General features: G+C 36.7%; 1 protein-coding gene across 2 annotated transcripts in view; it reads right to left on the bottom strand.

Moving 5' to 3' along the window:
• Positions 1-22,965, bottom strand: part of fat3a (FAT atypical cadherin 3a) — a 209,114-nt gene that overhangs the window by 91,822 nt on the left and 94,327 nt on the right. For both annotated transcript variants that reach the window (XM_067365788.1, XM_067365787.1), the window contains exon 3: positions 1,111-1,229. In XM_067365788.1, the coding sequence (XP_067221889.1) occupies positions 1,111-1,229 (119 nt within the window). The remainder of the gene's footprint in view (positions 1-1,110; positions 1,230-22,965) is intronic.

Raw genomic sequence — 22,965 nt, 5'->3', positions numbered from 1 at the left:
TTTATCACACAGCACAATGCCACAGATGTCGCAAATTTTGAGGGAGTGTGCAATTGTCATGCTGACTGCAGGAATGTCCACCAGAGCTGTTCCCCGTGAATTGAACATTCATTTCTTCTCTGCCATAAGCCATCTCCAAAGGCGTTACAGAGAATTTGGCAGTACATCCAACCGGCCTCACAACCGCAGACCACGTGTAACCACACCAGCCCAGGACCTCCACATCCAATGGCAGACAGCGTGTATGGCGTCGTGTGGGTGAGCGATTTGCTGTTGTCAACGTTGTGGATGGAGTAGCCCATGGTGGCAGTGGGGTTATGGTATGGACAGGTGTATGTTATGGACAATGAACACATGTGCATTTTATTGATGGCATTCTGAATGCACAGAGATACCGTGATGAGATCCTGAGGCCCTTTGTTGTGCCATTCATCCACGACCATCACCTCATGTTGCAGCATGATAATGCACGGCCCCATGTTGCAAGGATCTGTACACAATTCCTGGAAGCTGAAAACATCCCAGTTCTTGCATGGCCAGCATACTCACCGGACATGTCACCCATTGAGCATGTTTGGGATGCTCTGGATCGGCGTATACGACAGCGTGTTCCAGTTCCTGCCAATATCCAGCAACTTCCCACAGCCATTGAAGAGGAGTGTACCAACATTCCACAGGCCACAATCAACAACCTGATCAACTCTATGTGAAGGAGATGTGTTGAGGCAAATGGTGGTCACACCAGATACTGACTGGTTTTTGGACCTCCCCAAAACAGTAAAACTGCACATTTTAGAGTGACCTTATATTGTGGCCATCTTGATATGCCACATCTGTGAGGTGGATGGATTATCTCAGCAAAGGAGAAGTGCTCACAAACACAGATTTAGACAGATTTGTGAACAATATTTGAGAGAAATAGGCCTTTTGTGTACATAGTCTTAGGCATTTTGTGTACACAAGTCTTAGATCTTTGAGTTCAGCTCATGAAAAATGGGTGCAAAAACAAAAGTGTTGCGTTTATAATTTTGTTCAGTGTATGTATATATATATATATATATATTTGTACAAGACCACACAACATCTCAAATAGGATGCACACTAACTCACCTGTATGTACACCTGTAGTGCCGCTGACTGCGGTACCACCCCAAGATCAGTGGCGTACACCGTCAGCCAATAGGAGTCCTGAGTCTCTCGGTCCAACAGATCTGTAGTGTAGATGACACCTGCAAAATAAAGTGCATAAAAATGTCAAAACATCATAATCTGAACATTTTAATTCCAGTGAAACTGGCAAAAATGTTAATTTAGTTTCCCATTTAATGTGTGCTACCCTGAGACTGACAAACTCATATTAACTGTGATAGCAATAATTACTGCCAAAAAAGCAATTACTGAGTAGAAACATTAAAGCTGAGGTTTGCAAGTTGCTTTAATGTTAAAATACTGTCTAATATCCCAAATTAATATACTATGCAAGAATTGTAGCAGGTTATTTCCTTGAAAAGAGTGTGGCATCAATCAAAACATTGCTGTTTGAGTGTTCCGACACAGCAACAATGGCATGACTTTGGGGTAGAGCCACCTGTCTAGCTGGCCAATGGTGAATGTTCTGCAAACCTGTTTGAAAACAGTCGATTTATTATAGCAGTTCTGCGGTGATGCATCTTGAAAAATAACTGTTTGTGTGTGTGTATGTGATAAAACAGCAGTACACAAGTTGTGGTAAATTTAGATCAATAAGGAGGTCACTTTCATAAGTCATGTAACCGAAACAGAGCAGAAGAAAACACAAACCCTCAGGCAAAAGACAATATAAAACCTGAACCTCTAACCTCAACAACAGGCTCGACATTTCCAAACGCACCATGTAACCGTATAAACTGAGGTCTTCAGTCTTGGAGTACAAAAATTAAATCATGTCCATGGACAGAAAACACAGAACAAAACAAAAAAAGAAAAGCAGTTCGTCTCGGGCACAGATTCGCCACAAAGAGCAGGACTTTGCTCTGGCGGGATTGAAGATCTAGGTCAAATTTTCTTTCAAGTCTTGCACCTAAACGGACAAATTCAAACAAAAATTATGTCAACATGCCCATCTTAGCAAGTCTCAGAACAAACATAGTAGGCTATGTCTTGAGAGAAAAACGAGTCAGACTACAGCATGTGTATCAGTATTGGTGTACTGGATCTTTGAATTATGTCTTAAAGGGACAGCAGTGTAATATTCCTGCTCTCTGTGTTTTAATGTTAATCGAACGTCAAAGCACAACGAAATCACTCTTGACTGAATAGCTTTTGTAACTTCAATAATGTTTGATCTTTATTTAACTTGTTCAAACTGCACTCCAAATATATATATATATATATATATATATTATATATATATATATATATATATATATATATATATATATATATATATATATATATATATATATATATATATATATATATATATATATATATATATATATATGCAATTTCTATGTACTTTTTATATGCCTGTGTGCTTTTGCAGAAACTACAGTTACCATGGTAAATTTCTGCAAGGGAACTATAAACAGACTTCTAGAATCAGGTAAAGGAATCAGATCGGGTTTCGCTGTGCTGAAAAACAGCCTGAGCTTTTGTGTGTGACTGTGTGTATGTGTGAGACATCAATAATTCAGTCTGTTAGCCTGTAGGATTCATAAAATCCTTTAGTTCATTGTGTGAGAGGGAGAAAGCACGTAATATATTCGGAACACCAGCAGAAATGCCCGAGGAATCTCGAAATGAGTGAAGACAACGAAAAAAAAAAAGATATACAGAGAGAAAGAGTCAGAGAGTCAGAGAGAGAAAGAGAGAGAGAGATACAGAGAGAGTGTGTTCTTTTCTCTGAGGTAATAGAAACTCACTTTAACCAATCAGAGACACAGATTGGAAGTCCAGCCCAGACAAACCAGACTCATCTTACACCATTTACCACAAACCTGTGTGGCTCATTCAACCAGATTACACACACATTGACAAACACACACACACACACACACACACACACACACACACACACACACACACACACACACACACACACACACACACACACACACACACACACACACACACACACACACACGGGTCATTCCATAGACATTTATTGTTTTATATAAAACTAATTATAATAACTACAGACAAACCAAAACTCAAAGCCTAAAAGATTTACTTATATATATATATATGGATACTTCTGAAGCAAAAGTCTCTAAGTGCCGTCTGAAGTTTTCTTCTAATATAAGAATTTTTATGAAGCTTGTATGTTTATGTTCAGTTATTTCACTTTAATGGCAATGAAAAGGACCTATTAATTGCCATTAAAGTGGAATTACTGAACCTAAACATACATATATATATATATATATGAAGTGACCGTCATGGTGGCCGATCAAATCAACCGTAATTTTTACAAATACTACTTCTTGTACCACGAACTGTAGTTTTAATAGTTTTTTAGGCGAGAATGTAGTTGTTTAGACCTGAAATATGTGACTCATATTTAATGACAGCGCCTATTTTACAATTTGTTTTGACGTTTTCGATCTCGAGTGCGTCAGCGGCCGTTCAGTGCTTCTGTAACCGCCGAGAACAGCTTCATCTCGGCCAGTGCCTCGGGGGTTTGCCGCTGGCTCTTATAGTGGTTAAACACGAGACATAATTCAATTTGAGTACATAGAACGGGCAATCTTTGGTCTTATTAATCTATTATTTGTTACAGAGCAAGTCGAATTGTGCTATATTAAATTTAATAATAATAAACGTTACGTTACATCCTTATATAGCACATTGACTACAACTAGACGGGACATATCAGACTCTTCTCCGCTTCAAATATGTAAAACATTAAACTTTATAAACATGTTTTTTTGAGTAAAGAAAATGCTTTACAATTTTTTTACCTTCGCATTGCACAGAGGAGATGTCCAAACTGCGTGCGCACTTCATTCACGAGGTGAGGCGGATTAATGAGGCTTGATTGACAGTTTGAGGATCCAATGGAGTTAGGAGGTTTTGTCACAAGCTCTTTAAAATCCTTTTCATTTGTTAAATATTTGTAAAACCCACGTACCAACGTAAATGGTGACCTATTTTTTTTTTTTAATAACTAGTGCTTTATGTTTGACTGAACTGTACAAATGTGCTTATATGTTGTTCAATAAATATTATTTTATATAAATATGTCCATTAAGTAATATGGATTGAGTGAACATTACATTAATATGCCATTAGATGGCGGCAAAACTTTACAGGAGAATTAGTCAGTGAGACTTTTAAATTGAAAGGAACTTTTGCAAAAGGAAGTTGTTTTAGCGCTGTGGTGTTGGATGGAAAATTCCCAAAGCTGAAAAAAAGACAAATACAAAGATCGCTTACCTCAGCGGACATTCAAACGGACTTGTATAAATGTAATATTATGGATATCGACTTGATGAATGAATGTAATGCAATATACCAGACACGGCTATTAGCCTACTCTCTCTCTCTCTCTAATACTGTAGAAAATTCAATGTGTTTCAATGAAGCAACTCAACGTTCCTTCGTTACTAGTTCTAAAGTGACATTTTAGAGTTAGCAACGGAGGCTTGGTTCAACTGACAACTTGAGTTTTGAAACGTTCCTTCGTTACTAGTTCTGAAGTGACGTTTTAGAATTAGTAACGGAGGCTTGGTCCAACTGTCAAATTGAGATTTGAATCCGTGGCGGAAGGAAGTAGTGCTGCACAAAAGAGGGTTTTAAAGACACTCCGTTGTTGTTCTTATTTATTTACACACTCGTGCCGTTGAACTGTTGTATAAACGCAATATCACACTCATAGCCGTGCTATATGCGTGCTGATATACAGCCATATCGCACGGCTACGAGTGTGATATTGCTCATATATATAATATGTATTATTATTCACATAAAAAAAAACCATTCTAATAATATAAACATCATAATTTATAATATGCAATATAATATATAATAAACAATTGTATATTATTTAAAGGCAATTATAATTACTACAGAGGAATCAACACTCAAACCTTACAAGATTTATTTTTGTAAATAAAAAAATGGTAACACACACAGTCCTGTTTGCAAACTGATATTTCTGCCAGAGCTGAGCGAGCAGATAGGAAAGACAGAGAGAGAGGGAGGAAGAGAAAGAGAAAGCGAGTGCAAATAAACGAGTGGAAATGGGGAGATTATTTCGCTTTTAGCAGGATGATGTGTTCCTGCTGTCTGACCTAGATAAGAACGATATGAGTCAATTAAAGATGCACCGATCATGATTTTTCATGGCCAATTCCAATTGCCGATTTTTTACAAGTAAAATAGGCCGATTCTAATAATGGAAGCAAATTTTAAGCACATTTATTTATTGTTTATTTGCTCTCAATGAAAGAGTGGCAAACGGATGGTGTGAGGAGTCCACGTATGTGTGCAAATATGTGTGTTCATAATCTCTGTGATTAATTATTAATAAGATCCCAATTATCTACATCCTGCCTTTCCCAGCATCCTCTTACAGTAACTCGGGGTGTGTAAGTGAGACGACTCCGCTGCTTGCTCATTAAATATGCAGGCCTCATATAGATTCATTAAGAGCGGAATACAAATCAGCTTCAAGTTAGTTTCAGTGAAGGAGGGGAGAATCAAGAGCGATGTGAATTAGGATGAGAGGAAATGTGAGGGTTTTCTCTGTGTTTATGTAATCTATCTTCCAATCTTTGATCTTTGACTAATCTTTGGTTTAATAATTGATCCTGGTGCTTTCAAGATATGGTACAAGGGATCTGTGGCATTGCAAATCTGTGTGTGGGGTGTGTGTGTGTGTGTATAAAGGCTCTGCTACCATGCACTGTTGTGATATTAGTTATATATTTGTTTTAAAATCATCTCTTAAAGGGAAAGATCAGCCAAAAATATAAATTCTGACAATTCACACAAAAATGTCGTTCCAAATCTCTATGACTTTCTTTAATTTGAGGAACTGATGTGTTGCATACATTTCTGCCTGTTTGTTCCAATACAATGAAAGTGGATGGGGACTAGAGCTGTCGTCTCCAACAGTGATAAAAACATCATACATCATGTCTTGTGCATTACATTTCAAGTCTTTTTTTAAGTCATAAAATAGATTTACGAGGAACAGACTGAAATTTAAATTGTTATTCACTCATTTTTATTCACATTTGTGTCTACGACACATCGGAAAGCATATTTTAAGATAACTTTCAACAGTTTAAACTAATTTCCCCTTAATACTAAGCTACTGAATGGCTTCAGAAGACTTGGGATATCACAAACGAGTCATATGGACCACTTTTATGCAGATTTATTCAAAGATTTATTCATTTAAATGTTTCGTAAGCATCAAATCAGCATATTACAATGATTTCTGATGGATCATGTGACACTGACTGGAGTAATGATGATGAAAATTCAGCTTTGATATCACAGGAATAAATTACATTTTAAAACATGTTAAAATAGAAATCAGTTGTTTTAAATTGCAATAATATTTACCAATATTGCTTGTTTTTACTGTATTTTTGATCAAATAAATGTAGCCTTGGTGAGCAGAAGACATTTATAAAAACATTAAAATATCTTACAAACCCCAAACCTTTGAACGCTCATCCAAATGATGACAGAAAGTTCAATTTTGGTTGAAAATGACCCTATGAACATTGTAAAGAGGCTTAGTTTTAAGATGCATGCATTAAATCATTCATTTTCATTGTACCATGAAGGAAAATAATCCAAATAAGCACTTTTATAATCTCAGCAGTGTAATTACTAATAGTGATTAGATAAAGGGTGTTGTGATATTGTGTGCGCATTTAGTGGGACATCATACTTCATTCGGGAACATTTTTCCAGGCCGTAACCTAGCAACCTGAATGAAGTACGCATAACAGATCCCAAAAACCTTTAAAATTGTCTTTCCATCAAAAACATGCAACAGCAAAAACACACATACTCGAATCCATGCAATACTGGTGTACAAAATCAATAGCGTTTATTTAAAGCAAATTTAAATGAAGCCAATTAACACTTTAGCAGGATGTATATGATGTGTGTGTGTGTGTAGAATGTGTAATCTCTAAGTGTGTGTTACACACTTGTGTAAGCCTATGAGTGAGACACAAGCGTAGGAGGCACATTTACTGTCTGGGTAGAGCAGCTTGTGTGTGTGCGTGTACGTGTGTGTGCGTGTATGTGTGTGCGTGTGACAGAAAAGGAAATTCACAGATTCAGTCGTATCAAAATATCCCTGTGGTTTTAAAGGAGGGTGTTAAGAAAGTGATGACACGGAGCAGACTTTACTATCTCCTAAACACCACCTCACAACACACTAAAAAAGCCACACAGCTCTGGAGAAAACCACACAACATCACTGCTGCCGAGCGCAGCAACACAACGTGCCAACCACAGGTGCCAGTGAAACTCTAAACCACAGAACGCAATTACACAATATCACAATTACAAAACATCCTACAGATCGCTCAAAACTCAAAACTTAACACTCAAAGCCAATTCAAACTTACAAATTAAAAATTAGAGATGCTTAAAGGGTCCAATATATATCATTGCTAGGCCATGTTTTTTTCCACCAAATACAACCATAGATTAGACTTAAAGGAACACTCCACTTTTTTTGAAAATAGGCTAATTTTCCAACTCCCTTAGAGTTAAACAGTTGAGTTTTACCATTTTCGAATCCATTCAGCCGATCTCCGGGTCTGGCGGTACCACATTTAGCATAGCTTAGCATAGTTCATTGAATCTGATTAGACCGTTAGCATCTCGTTTAAAAATGACCAAAGAGTTTCGATATTTTTCCTATTTAAAACTTGACTCTACTGTAGTTAAATTGTGTACTAAGACCAAAGGAAAATGAAAAGTTGCGATTTTCTAGGCCGATATGGCTAGGAATTATACTCTATTTCCGCCGTAATAATCAAGGAACTTTGCTGCCGTACCATGGCTGCAGCAGTGCAATGATATTACGCAGCGCCTGTGACCCCCCTCTTGCACAGGGAGCGTGCCTTGCAACCATTAGGGATGGGCATTTTTCCAAAATATTGTAACGTTATTCGAATATTTGGGCTCGTAAAAAACGAATATTTGAATATTGGTTTATTTAAATGAGGTTAAACGAGAAAGACGTTATTGTTTTATATTCATCAATATTTTGTAACCATTTCTGAACAAGCTTACGATTAGGCAATATACACAATAAGTTTACATTATTTCTCATTATATTCTTTTAGTTCAAAGCATTAAACAATATGTGTAAACGGAAAATATTAAGAACAAAAGCATTTAATCTCAAGCAGCGCGAGCGGGAAAATACTAATAAAGCAGACAGCGGCAGTTATTGTACAAAACGTACATAATGCACTCGAGTCAGTATATGGTTATCGTTATACTGTTTCACATGTTCATGTTGAGAAAAACAATAATATCCAGTGTCCACGCTCGGGTGAGAAAACGAGCCGTGCTGACAGACGTTGCAGACTAAGATAACAATACATAACAGTGTGCTAAGCTAAGTTTCTAACAGTAGCACTTTGTTTTCTGTTCATAAATATATCTCCCTCGACAAAACTTAAAGGAAGCATGTGTCTCAAAACCATTTTGCTATCAGATAAGCGATCATCTTGGCTCACTCGGGGATAACTTACAGCTGCTCTTACCTGTCGTGAATGCAGTGATGGACAGCTGTCTTTCCTCACTCGACGGGTATTTAGATTTCATGTGCTTTCTCATTATGGTGTTGATATTATGATAACTCCATTAGTATAATAGATAATTCCATTTTGTAAGATCATTTTCATCTAAGTAATTCCAAACTTTGCGAGGCAGACGACAACATTGTGACGATCAAATAAAATAAACTTGTTAAACACGCTCCACAGCGCCACCCGGTGCATTTAGTTATAACTGCGAATTTTAGTGCTTAGGATTTATCATGGATTCGCTGCATTTACGGCCAGCAAAGCAACATGGTAAAAAAATTCGAATATAAATATAAAATTCGAATAATATTTTTATTTTTCGAATATTAATTACAGAACGAATATTTGAATATTCGACTATTTGTGCACATCCCTAGCAACCATGGAGACATTTGTGAGAGGCGCTGCGTAATATAATTGCAATGCTGCAGCCATGGAACGGCAGCAAAGTTCCTTGATTATTACGCCTGAATGAGAGTACAGTTCCCAGCCATATCGGCCTAGAAAATCACAACTTTTCATTTTCCGTCAGTCTTAGTAGACGATGTAACTACAGAAGAGTCAAGTTTTAAATAGGAAAAATATCGAAACTCTTTGGTCATTTTTGAGTGAGATGCTAACGGTCTAATCAGATTCAATGAACTATGCTAAGCTATGCTAAAAGTAGTACCGCCAGACCCGGAAATCGGCTGAATGGATTCAAAAACGGTAAAGCCTATTTTTAAAAAAAGAGTATTCCTTTAAAAATGACCTTTTCACTATAGTACCTTTGACACTACCATTCAAAAGATCGGGATCAGTTCTTAAAACACACCAAGGCTGCGTTTATTTGACCAAAAATACAGTAATATTGTGGAATGTTATTTCAAATTAAAAGAACTGTTTTCTATGTGAATATATTGTATAATGTAATTTATTCCTTTGATGGAAAAGCTGTTTTTTTAGCATCATTACTCCAGTCTTCAGTGTCACATGATCCTTCAGAAATAATTTCTTCTTATTAACAATGTTAAAAATTGTTGTGCTGCTTCATATCTGGAATCTTTGGTGAATAGAAATTTCATTTTTCATTTTTATTTATTTTTTTAAATCTTCTGTGATATTATAAAAGTCTTTACTATCACTTTTGCTCAATTTAATGCATCCTTGCTGCATAAAAGTGTTAATTTCATTTAAAAAAAAAAAAAAAAAGCCTACTGAAAATCATAAATGACCTCTTTTAGGAGTAACCAAACCAAGGATCAAATTTTGGCTGGTTAGCATGGCACAACTACACCATCTGCAAATAAAAGACACATATTTTTAATAATGCAAATGTTGAACACTCACCATACAAACAATATGTACAGTAATGTAAACAATATGTTGAATGGTTGTGACATCAGGAACATAACTTCTGAATGACTTGTTTTTACAGTCCTGGGGAGCTTTGCTTTAGCTTTAGCTTTAGGCATTAAAATATCACTACAATTAACTTCAAGGAGCAAGAAAAAAAATCCAGTGTTTCATGATACTGTATGTCCACTTTAAATGATTGAAAAAAGGCCAAGATGAGGAACAAGAAAAAATGTTAAAAGAAAACCTGACTGCAGCGACACTTCATTGGTTCTGAGCAAATGAGAAGCACTATCTTCTGTGGGTCTCTGATTCTCTGTAATATGAAGAAAATCACTTACCATAGAGAACAAATTGAAGTAAGGAAAGAAACTCAGCCAGCTAGTGAAGTATAGAGGGGAAGCATCTACTCTAAAAATCAACTTTGATGATTTAATGTAGCTTCGATATGGCTATTACAGTTTATTTAGGACGAGGAAAAACACAGAATTAGAATGTTTTACATCTGATTAGTCCTATAACTGAGCAATGGACTGGAATTAGGCCTTACCGGAAAATGCTTAATCTGTTTTCTAGTTGATTTAATGACGGTTTGTAGCTGTAGTGACCCACTATTTCTGTTAAGTGGCATCAGACTGGAAGACACATTCTCAGGGGATTACCGGTGCATTCATGCACACTCATACATACATAATCACTGCGTTTTACACTGTACAGACAAAAGTGAAATATGTGCCATGCTACCTAAGCACCATCCCAAGCATCTTTGTAAGCACTGAAGGTGCTCAGATAGGTCTCTAAGAAGTCTATATAATGAGATTTTTTTTGCAAAACCATTGCTACAACGTTAACTGATAGCTGACAGAACAACATATAAAGATGTTTTTGCATATGGACCATTTACACTATCAGATGTCTCATAAGCGCTACGTTTCAAGAGCACGCAAATGCTCGCATTGCATAAGCAGGACGCATCTCTTATGTTCAGTGCTTCTTCAGCGGAGAGATCTCAGAAACTCCTACGCACACTTTGCAACAGAGACAGAAAAAGAAAAGACAGACAGAATGAAAAGAAATAGAGACACGGAAGGACAATACACAGAGAAAGCCTTTATTGAGTCTGTCATTTTGGTGTGCTCATCCACTTCCCTCTGTTATTGTGCGCCTATATTTAGGACCCGAAGCCTTGCGGGGTTATAGGGAGCACGAGGCTGAGTTTCATCCAATCACATCAGGTTACATGACCCTAACAGTGAACCTTTCTGAGAGACAGACAGGGGGAAATCAGAGTGAAACCAGCTGGGACAGGTGTATGAAGATGGCCTGTGTAACATTTTACGTGGCTGACAGTGTAATTTCAGCGTTTGATTGAATGTGACATGACATGAACTTGACCGCAGAGTTTGACTGGCGGATATGGAGGCTGTTTCAAAACCTTGTGATCTGTTGAACTACAGCATCATAAATGGGTTTGAACACTCTATTTGAACATTGAATGCATCTATATTGCCCAAAATTGCTGTCTTGGTAGGAAGCTCAGAGCATTTTGAGCAACACAATCATTTGATTTACACTTAAAGGGGACCTTTTACCAAGTCTTGATTTTGTTTTTGGGGTCTACTAGAATAAGTTTTAATTCTTGAATGGTCAAAAAACAAATTTTTCGCATATTTTACATTGTCACAGCACCTCTCTCAGTAACGCTCAGGGATGCGTTTCCCAAAGCGAACTATGGTCGCAAATTTGGACCCAGATAATGTTGACGTAAGCCAACCCCGCAGTTTGCTTTCGTCGCCACTAGTTCGTCGGCATTGGCTTGATGTGTTCCTGCCTTAACTTCACAGACCTTTTTTCATGATAAAAACTGCAACATTACACACTAAAGGAAGTTGAAAATGAAAAGAAAAAAAAAAGTATAAGGGCTCGTTCATACAGAACGTGTCTTTGCGCCTAAAAACTCAAGACGCAGCATTCAGGAATGGTTTTTAAAAAAGCGCAGCACAGAATGCAAGGGTCTCGAGACATGCTTTGGAGATGTGATGCAATAACGGCAATAATGAACAAATAAAACAGTTGCCACGCCAACTCGCTACTGTGAACAGAAGCGCGCAACGCTTGCCCCGCCTCTGAGTTTTTCTGATTGGTCCAATGTTTTGGAACTGACATTGATGAGCGGTGCTGCGTGAAAAAGTTGAAATTCTTTTAACTTGACACGGCATCTTAAAAATGCAGCGCTCATGTGCAAAGCAATGCAAAAGACACGAGACCCAAGCGTAACGGTCATGCACGTCCGTCTAGCGCGTTTACATAGAAAAACAACGGAAAAGTAGCGCATTGGAAAAGAAAAACGTGCTGTGTGTGAACGGCCCCTAACAGGTCCTCTTTAAAAAGTGTAGATTCATAGGAGATCACATTACTTAATCAAAAAAGATTAATGCAAGACTCATTAGCACTGATTGACTAATAAGCATCAATAGTAAGTACATTAATGTAAATTGTAAGTGCATTTTATACAAAACGAGGATATGATTTTAAATAACAGTACTTCCTGAAATCAACAGCATGTCATAGTCCAAAGATATTAAAGCAATTTTTTTTTATGGAATGGCACAGATGACATATATCACTGAATTACATGTCCTGAAATATCACACCTGTCAATGTGACAGCCCTGGGCTCTGTAAAATGACAAAAAAAAAAAAAATTAAATATGTCATTGTGAGCCACAGTCAGATTCTTTGTCTAGCCAATGGGAAGACTAAAAGGAACTAGTTCTCACATAACAGCCTATATATGGAAAGCAGGAAGCTGAGAGAATCAGTCTGTCATGTGAAAATTCACTTTTGCTACTGTTACGGAGGACAATTTTGACAAAATGGAAAAGGGGCTTATCTACAGTACCTGAGCGGCCACACCTGGTGGAAGTTTTAGAATTTAGGAAGTTTCGCTTATGGCACATTTAAAATCAACATGAAATGCATGAACCCCATTTACTTCCATGATGTAATGTATTCTAGAGTTAAATATGAAAAAAGTAGACTTCAGAGAAAAGTCAGAGTATCATGACAATGGCGATATGAAAAAAAAAAAAAAAATACAGGGATTTTCACCAGATGACCTGAAGCTTTATTTGTAAGGAATTAATAATTCGAAAATGATTGTGGTGATTTTGTCGGGGAGTGGTTAATAAGGTTAAGTATAAAATGCTGAAAAATGACTTTTTATTTAAAGACTTTGAATGTGAACCATCCTTTTGGGAATAAAATTGGGTGCTCACAATTTGGTATATGCTTTCCAAAACAACTCAAACCTCCTTCAGTAATCATAAGGTGAACAGAGTTTAACAAAAAAAAAAAAAAAAATCTACTATTTTAGAATGTAAATCAACCACAGTTTGTTTTATTCCGCTTCGTTTAGCTGCACAAAAATGCAAAGTCAATGTTACTACGATAACAGACCGATGTGCCAGGTGCCGGCTTAGCCTCCCCGTGATGATCTGAATTTAATCACAGTATTAAATGCAGTAATGTAGTAAAGCATTAGACCCAACACTGTCCCTAACTTTACATTCTTTTGAAAATATGGCATTTAGTTGATCCTGATAAGTGTTCATTGTCACAGTTGTTAACACGATGGCATTCTTCTTCCATGTGGGGTTTGGCATCACAACAGTGGGCCACTAAAGAATGCAACATACAAGCCTCCAGGAAATCCTTTAGAATTTAACCAATCAGGTGTTGAATTACCGAAGTATTTTTCCATTTTGTGTGCCTTATGCATCAGACGTTCAGCTAACGGTCTGTGGGCACGATGTCTGAGGCTGAGACTAAGTCTAGGCTGCGTTCAGCCCTGACAAAATGTTTTTTAAACGGAAATGGCGGTGCGTTGAACACCCTGTTCTGATGACGCAAGAGTTGCAACTATAACAGCTGAGAAGGCCATTCTTTGTGTTCTTTTTGAAGAAATTTCAGAGCCTGATGAAACTGGTATAAATAGTGTTTAATATTGCAAAATACGCACAATATTACAGTCACTGCACTTGCCGTCCAGAATAAAAGAGAACATCTCAATCGAGTGAAGGGATTTGTGGAAACTGGTTCCTAATTATTGTGATCCAACATTTGCCTCCCATTTCATGATGAAAAGACAAACATTTCAGATGAAGGATAATTCACTTCTTACCTCCGAGACTGTTATGATTTATGCCCTTATTATTTTTATTGTGAGTATTAGGCTTATCATTGATGATCACTATTGTTGTGCTATGATGTTGTAATATTTACCATTATATAATCAGAGGAGAATAGAAAAGTTTATGAAAGTGTCAATCCAAAATACAATAGTAAAATATATAGAAATGTATAGTACTTTTATGTTACATTCATACCCATTGTGCGAGCTGTCTCTTTAATCCCGCATGGTTTATATACATGTTGTTGCTGATTAGGCTGGCTGTAGCAATGGTTTTCAGAGAAACAGCTATGTCAACTCTATGGGTCTCATTCATGAAACACGAGCAGAACGAATTTTTGTGTAAATCGTGTGTAAAGTGGTTCTGGCGTAAATTTTCATTAAAATGTTCGTATTTTCCAAATGTTAGTTGGTACGAAAGAAATTTACACCTGCTCCCAGTCACGCGTAAATAGTGCGTTTAACATCCGAACGTTTTGGTCATTAATAAGGCTGCATTTTAATTCTCCTTAATAAGGTACATATTTACACAGCATTTTGAAAAAATATTATATATAGTAATCACATACGTTTTTTTTTTTTACTTTTGTTGTGAGAGCCAGTAATAAGCTGCGTTCACGTCGCCTTGTATTTACCGCTATCTTGAAATGACGTTATATTCGGAGCTGTTCACGTCCTTTTGGTCCTTGGACTGGAAATTATGTGTTTCCATGGCACCACTATCAACGCCTAGTAAATCAATCTACAGCGATCAGGTGGTATAGTGGCCACATGTTACATGTGGGAGCTTTCAGAAAACTCCCAGCTTACAAACTGTAATTAGGAACTCTACGAGGACGTGAACGCTTTTTACAAGCTAGAATCTTGTAACTACAGGAATTACGAGGCCGCGTGAACGCACCTATAGCATCTGCAAACGGAGCACTTTAATCAAATAATGAATTGATTTCAATAGGGCTGGGCAAACTATGGAACTTGTTTCCTATAAAATGGCCAAAATCCTTCATTTGGTGTCATAAAATGATGCCCATATATAGTTGTCAGTCGGATTTAATGGGTACGGAATGAGCGTGCACGCGCGTCCCATTTACGACTGATTGGAATTCATTAACACACATTTCACTATCACTTCTGATGTTTACGAAGTATTTGTGAATCAGGAGGAGAGTTTAGGGAAAGTCTGTTTACGCGCAAATCACTCACATATTTACTCGTATATTTACAAATGTTTCATGAATGAGACCCATTATGTTTAATAAATATCTGCAAACATATTATGGGAGCCCGATCACACGAAAATGCGTATCAATAGTACGAGTTTGCAATCTCGTAGAATATATACGCCAAAATGAGTTTTGGCGTGCTTATGGTACGCAGTTTTTCGCGTGCATATGATACGCACTTAATGGCGTATTATACGTACGAAACCCCCACCCCCACACCCCCATCCTACCCAAGAGCGTTTCATATACACGGCATAAAGTGCGTATCATATGCACGCGAAAAACCGCGTACCATAAGCACGCCAAAACTCATTTCGGCATATATATTCTACGAGATTACAAACTCGTACTATTGATACGCATTCTCATGTGATCGTGTTGATTATGGTATTTTAATGCTTTAGTACAGTCAAAAACTTACATAGAGCACCTTTAACATTACTTCCAACACCTTTAAAATCAACATAAAATGCTTTTACTTCCATTATGTGACATTTCTAAGTGACATGCATATTCAAAAAAATAATAATGAATTGGATTAGAGTTGGTTAGATCCATCAAAAAGTGATTGGATCATGAAAAATGGCTGTTACATACAAAAAAAAAGAGGGGAGGGACTAAAACAACAAGAGGACTTGGTGATGTCATCTGAAAAGAAAAGTCATTTCAGCACATTTTTCACTGACGAATCATGCATAGGCACCTGAAAGATTATGAGTTGTAAATAATGAAGACTATTCCCTTTAATTACACACCTGAACTCAAGTACAACACCAGCAGTCTAATAGTAAAGGATCCGGGTGTCTAAGCGTAAGCCGGGGCTCTTTCAGTGCTGTGCAAAGCACTTAACCCCAGGATGCTCTGCAGGGACCATCAGTGCAATTAGTGAAAAGTCCCTGTAGATGAAAAGCGTCTGCTCGGCGGCGGCTGTAATGAGCACGGGCTTTTTTCACACTTTGTGTTTGACATTTTTGATGCAGCCTTGAATCGCTGTTTGTGCTGTGCAAACAATAGAAGCTTCCAAGCTCAAATGAGAATGCACAGAGAGAGTCTTGGCTATAAGTGCACAGAAAATCCTTCAGCTATAGTGTGCATGTTTGTCAGAACAACCCTTATGGTTCCGGACTGAGTCTCCTTATGTGTATGTGTTTGTGAAAATTGCTTTCTAAGTCGTGATTGCATGTACAAAGACACGTGTGAAGTGTTTCCTTTCGATTTGTGTGTGTGCGCGTGTACTCTTTAAGCTGTAATTGCGTCTGTAGAGTTGCGCTCCATCCCCGGGTGATTTATGGCTGATGCCAGCACAGAGCTAACAAGGGCAATAAATTCCCTCACTTGCTAGTGCTACTGCAAAATGTGTGTGCTTGGGTGTGTGTATGCGAGCACACATTTACAAACATTCAATTATGTCATGCAGTGTACAACATGCAAACTTCCTTTTTGTGTTTTTGCACTTCTTACTAAAACTCTGTCCTCATTCATTCCATCAAATCCACATTGACACACAACAGCTGTATGCAAACAGCCGGATAGATTCTTCATTGGTATAGTGACAGGTGAGTGACATGACCTTTGACACTGGTTCCCGACCCTTTGACCCCTGGGGAGTGTCTACCCTCGGCCAGTTCGTGTGCGAGCATGCAGTTGGATGAAACTTGTATTTTTGGTGTGCATAGAAGGAGCAACAGTGAAAGAGGGAAAGGTGTAGAGAAAAACAAAGAGGTACGTGTTGATCATTTACAGTTGCAACAATTGAAATGTAAATGTTTGATGCTGAACTGTCAAGTATTGCCTTATACAGTGTGTAATTTCTACAAGTACCAAACAGAATTGGAAAAATAAAAACTGTGTATTAAACAGTGTTCAAACAGGTTTTAAATCCATCCTTTATTGTAAAAACAGACATATATACACTGTGCAGAATTATTAGGCAATTTGATTTTCTGATTATATTTTTTTTCCAAGCACATTTTATCAATTCCAATCCACACATCAATCTTAATAACTACTATTAATATTGTTTTTAATCATTTATAAGTGATATATAATTGTTCATGAAGGCTGGAAATGAAAAATGCCCTATATTCAGGTGTGCAGAATTATTAGGCAGGTTTTCTTTTACAGGCAAAATGAGCCAAAAGGATTTAACTCAGACTGAAAAGTCAAAAATTATTAAATACTCATGAGAAAAATGCAATACTAATGCAATACTAGAAACTGCAAAGTTAAAGCATGACCAATGGACAGCAAAACGCTCATTGGGTCAGCGGGGTCAGACAAAAAGAGGTGGAAAAGAAATGACACTGCAAAACAATTAAGAATTAAGGTGAAGAATTAAAGGATTAGTTCACTTTCAAATAAAATTTTCCTGATAATTTACTCACCCCCATGTCATCCAAGATGTTCATGTCTTTCTTCAGTCGAAAAGAAATTAAGGTTTTTGATGAAAACATTCCAGGATTATTCTCCTTATAGTGGACTTCAATGGCCTCCAAACGGTTGAAGTTTCCAAAACCGCACTTTCGTATTCTTCAAAAAGCTTACACTGTATGTCCTACGCCTTCCCTATTCTACTTACGGAACGAATGCAGCAGCAGTTTCATTTTTTCCATAAGTAGAATAGGGAAGGCGTAGGAAGTACAGCGTAAGCTTTTTGAAGAATACGAAAATGAGGTTTTGGCGGAAGCACTTCGAAAATGACCAATCATTTTGCTAGATAAGACGGATAAGAAAAGAATTCCTCGTTTAAAGCTCTTTGAAGCTGCACTGAAACTGTAATTTTGACCTTCAACTGTTTGGAGGCCACTGAAGTCCACTATAAGGAGAATAATCCTGGAATGTTTTCATCAAAAACCTTAATTTATTTTCAACTGAAGAAAGAAAGACATGAACATCTTGGATGACATGGGGGTGATTAAATTATCAAGAAAATTTTATTTGAAAGTGGACTAATCCTTTAAGTGTGAAACCATCAAGAACCCTTTAGTCTCCAGCGCCACCATTTTTCAGAACTGAAACCTACCTGGAGTCTTCAGAAGTGTGAGGTGTCAGGATCTCAGAGACTTAGGTTAGCTAAAGAATCCTAACAAATGACCCGCACTTAATCAGAATCACAAGCTGAAGTGTTATAAAGTACATGAAGACTGGGTTTTTATAGGCCTTATAGACAGACAGCTTGAGAGTGACTCCTGAAGGACCAGCACCACATCCTCTTGTACCACTGTTTGAAGAATTTATCTTCCAGAATCTGGCTGTAAGTTTTGGAGGATAATGTTTAGTCCATCTCTGCGAGACGGACATTTCAGGATAAGAGATGGGCTAAAAGTGAACTCCCACACCTTACTGCCAGATTCTGGAAGATAAATTCTTCAAACAGTGGTACAAGAGGATGTGCTGCTGGTCCTTCAGGAGTCACTCTCAAGCTGTCTGTCTATAAGGCCTATAAAAACCCAGTCTTCATGTACTTTATAACACTTCAGCTTGTGATTCTTATTAAGAGCAGGTCGCTTTTTAGGATTCTTCACCTAACCTAAGTCTCTGAGATCCTGACAGCTCACACTTCTGAAGACTCCAGGTAGGTTTCAGTACTGGGAAATGGTGGCGCTGGAGACTAAAGGGTTCTTGATGGTTTCACACTTAAAGGATTAGTCCACTTTCAAATAAAATTTTCTTGATAATTTAATCACCCCCATGTCATCCAAGATGTTCATGTCTTTCTTTCTTCAGTTGAAAATAAATTAAGGTTTTTGATGAAAACATTCCAGGATTATTCTCCTTATAGTGGACTTCAGTGGCCTCCAAACAGTTGAAGGTCAAAATTACAGTTTCAGTGCAGCTTCAAAGAGCTTTAAACGAGGAATTATTTTCTTATCCGTCTTATCTAGCAAAATGATTGGTCATTTTCGAAGTGCTTCCGCCAAAACCTCATTTTCGTATTCTTCAAAAAGCTGTACTTCCTACGCCTTCCCTATTCTACTTATGGAAAAAATGAAACTGCTGCTGCATTCGTTCCGTAAGTAGAATAGGGAAGGCGTAGGACATACAGTGTAAGCTTTTTGAAGAATACGTTTTGGAAACTTCAACCGTTTGGAGGCCATTGAAGTCCACTATAAGGAGAATAATCCTGGAATGTTTTCATCAAAAACCTTAATTTCTTTTCGACTGAAGAAAGAAGGACATGAACATCTTGGATGACATGGGGGTGAGTAAATTATCAGGAAAATTTTATTTGAAAGTGAACTAATCCTTTAATTCCTCACTTAAATTCTTAATTGTTTTGCATGTCATTTCTTTTCCACCTCTTTTTGTATGACCCCGCTGACCCAGTGAGTGTTTTGCTGTCCATTGGTCATTCTTTAACTTTGCAATTTCTAGTATTGCATTAGTATTGCATTTTTCTCATGAGTTTTTAATAATTTTGACTTTTCAGTCTGAGTTAAATCTCTTTTTGGCTCATTTTGCCTGTAAAAGAAAACCTGCCTAATAATTATGCAAACCTGAATATAAGGCATTTTTCATTTTCAGCCTTCATGAACAATTATATATCACTTATAAATGATTAAATACAAAATGAATAGCAGTTATTAAGATTGATGTAGTTTGGAATTGGTAAAATGTGCTTGGAAAAAAATATGATCAGAAAATCAACTTGCCTAATAATTCTGCACACAGTGTATACAGTCCAACCAAAATTTATCCAGACACCTTGAACATTTCATTCATTACAGTTTATTCACTATAGTTTAAAAAATGGTAATAAATATGACAAGAACTGAGAATTAAACACTGTCAGAAAAAAATAATCTTAATTATGTCAGATAACACTTAAGCAAAACATGGTCAGGTCAAAGTGTCTGAATAATTTTTGGTCCCAAATTTGTATCGTTGTATTTGTATTTCACTGGTAGTCCACTCTATGAAGAATTTTGTGGTATAATATGTCACAGTTTACTTTATTTTTCTATCCTCACTTACATAAATGAACTAAATAATATGTAGTGTCTGAATAATTTTTGGTCTGACTATTATATATATATATATATATATATATATATATATATATATATATATATATATATATATATATATATATATATATATATATATATATATATAATATTAATATATATATATATATATATATATATATATATATATATATATATATATATATATAATATTAATATTATAATATAATATATATATATATATATATATATATATATATATATATATATATATATATATATATATATATATATATATATATATATATATATATATATTTTTCACCCTGTTTGGACCTCAGTTTTGCACCATTTCCTGCCACTAGTTTGTCACCATAGTTACAGATCACCCTAATCATCACATTCAGCTGTGTTCCATTAACCTCCTCATTTGCCTGTGTATTTAAGCCCTGTGTTTTCAGTTCTGTGATGTCCGGTATCGTTCATGCTGTGTGTGGTTGTGTTTCCTGTTTACCACTTTATGGATTTCCTTGCCTGTGGATTTATTAAAGCCTGTTATTTCCTTGATCTCTTTCGTCGTGCGTATGCTTACAACCAGCAACTGTAACAGAAGCTTTTCTGCACTGAAAAATGCTGGTCTCAGAGTTCTTATTTAGATTACCTGCTTCATTAATTAAAGCGCATAAAATATGACTAATAAATAAAATATATGTATAAATATATTAAATATTCAAAACCTTGATAAAATGATCAATATACTGTACTCCAATGTTGGAAGTTTCAGTGCTGCTAAATCATAAGAAACATTTTTTTTTTTTTGCTTTAAAACAGGCCTTACACTTCAAAATCACAACTTCAAATAACACCTGAAATATCTACAGCCTTTAAAAAAAATAAAAATAAAAATCACGCCTCAAGGCAGGTGTGATATCCTCAAAGACTCAAAGTCGACTCTTGACAGACACTGATCCACCTGCTGCCAGGACACAAATCTCACAAAACCTCGTTTTTAAACCACTCTTACCACAGCACTAAAGTAGAGAGCTGGATATACTTTGCTTTGTTGCTGTCAGTGAGTTGTAGCAGGGTTTAAAAAAAGTAGAAGGTGACTGTTCTGCACCATTGTGTGAATCATGCCCTTTAAAGGCCATGGTGAACCCTCTCGTTTCAGACTTAAAAGAAACGGACAGATATTCATGGCTTTCCCTCCATTTTCTTATTCCCTTATTCCAATGAGAGGTGAAAGACCATGGGAGATCTGAGGGTCGTTTTGAAACCTCCAGATCATTTTCAGGCAGCTTGTGGGTGAGTAGACACACAAACACACACTATTCTGGCCTCTGAACCCCGAACTCTTTCATCCAATCTCTCTTTTTTTTTTTTTTCTCTGTCTCTGAAGTCTCATCAACCTTATCTGCACATAAACTTTTTTTTTAAACTATAAAGTTTGTGTTAGAAAAATATCCCTATTTAACAAGTTATAAAGTAAAATATGTAGCTTCCACCAGACCGCCTTCTGTATTCATACATGCAAAAAAAAAATAAATAAAAAAAAAAAACGTAACTGATGTTGTGTCAATTATGCTTTCTTCGTAAGTTGAATACAGAAGGCGGTCTGGCGGAAGCTAGATATTTTACTTCATAACTTGTTAAATATGGATATTTTTCTTACACAAACGCATCACTTTGCATTAGAAGGCCTTTATTAACCCCCCGGAGCCGTGTGGAGTATGTTTATAATGGATGGATGGATGGATGGATGCACTTTCTTGAGCTTCAAACTCGTTGTTCACTGCCATTATAAGGCTTTGATGTGTCAGGATATTTATTAATATAACTCTGATTGTGTTCATCAGAAAGCCAAATACACATAGGATGGCTTGAGAGTGAGTAAAATTTTAATTTTAAAGTGAACTAATCCTTTAAGATGGCTTTTGGAACACGATGGCTGATCAACCAGCTTGCACTAGCTAATGACCAGCTTGGATCTATGAGAAACAAGCTTCCAAAATACAGCTACCAGCTTGAAGCTGGATTTTCCAATCAGGAACACTTCTTTTATCCCACACACTTCTTTTTCACAGTTCATTATACCTCTGCCACCTTACAGGCTGACGAATATCACATACATACATGCACTATTACACATACTTCATCTTGCTTTGTGGAATTCTTGGTCTCCTAGAGTTGAAAAAATGTTAGTGGTGATTACCTGTGCATAACTAGCTATGTTGTGGTTGAATGCCAGAATCTTGGCATGTGGTTGCCAAAGTGTTTTGATTGATTTTTAATGTGTTGCTATGCAGTTCCAAGGGTATTGCTATGTGGTTGCCAAGTAGCTTATAGAATGTTTTATACTAGTTTGAGTCAAAAGATCAAACACATCTGTAGTCCTCAGAAAAAGCATAGGTGCTTCCGACTGTGTAAGTGTATGGGATTTTTTTTTTTTGCAAGTTTTATCATGAAATACTTAGG

Source organism: Chanodichthys erythropterus, chromosome 17 (assembly GCF_024489055.1).
Source record: "Chanodichthys erythropterus isolate Z2021 chromosome 17, ASM2448905v1, whole genome shotgun sequence".
NCBI lineage: Eukaryota > Metazoa > Chordata > Actinopteri > Cypriniformes > Xenocyprididae > Chanodichthys > Chanodichthys erythropterus.
This window is presented reverse-complemented; position numbering and strand designations above follow the sequence as displayed.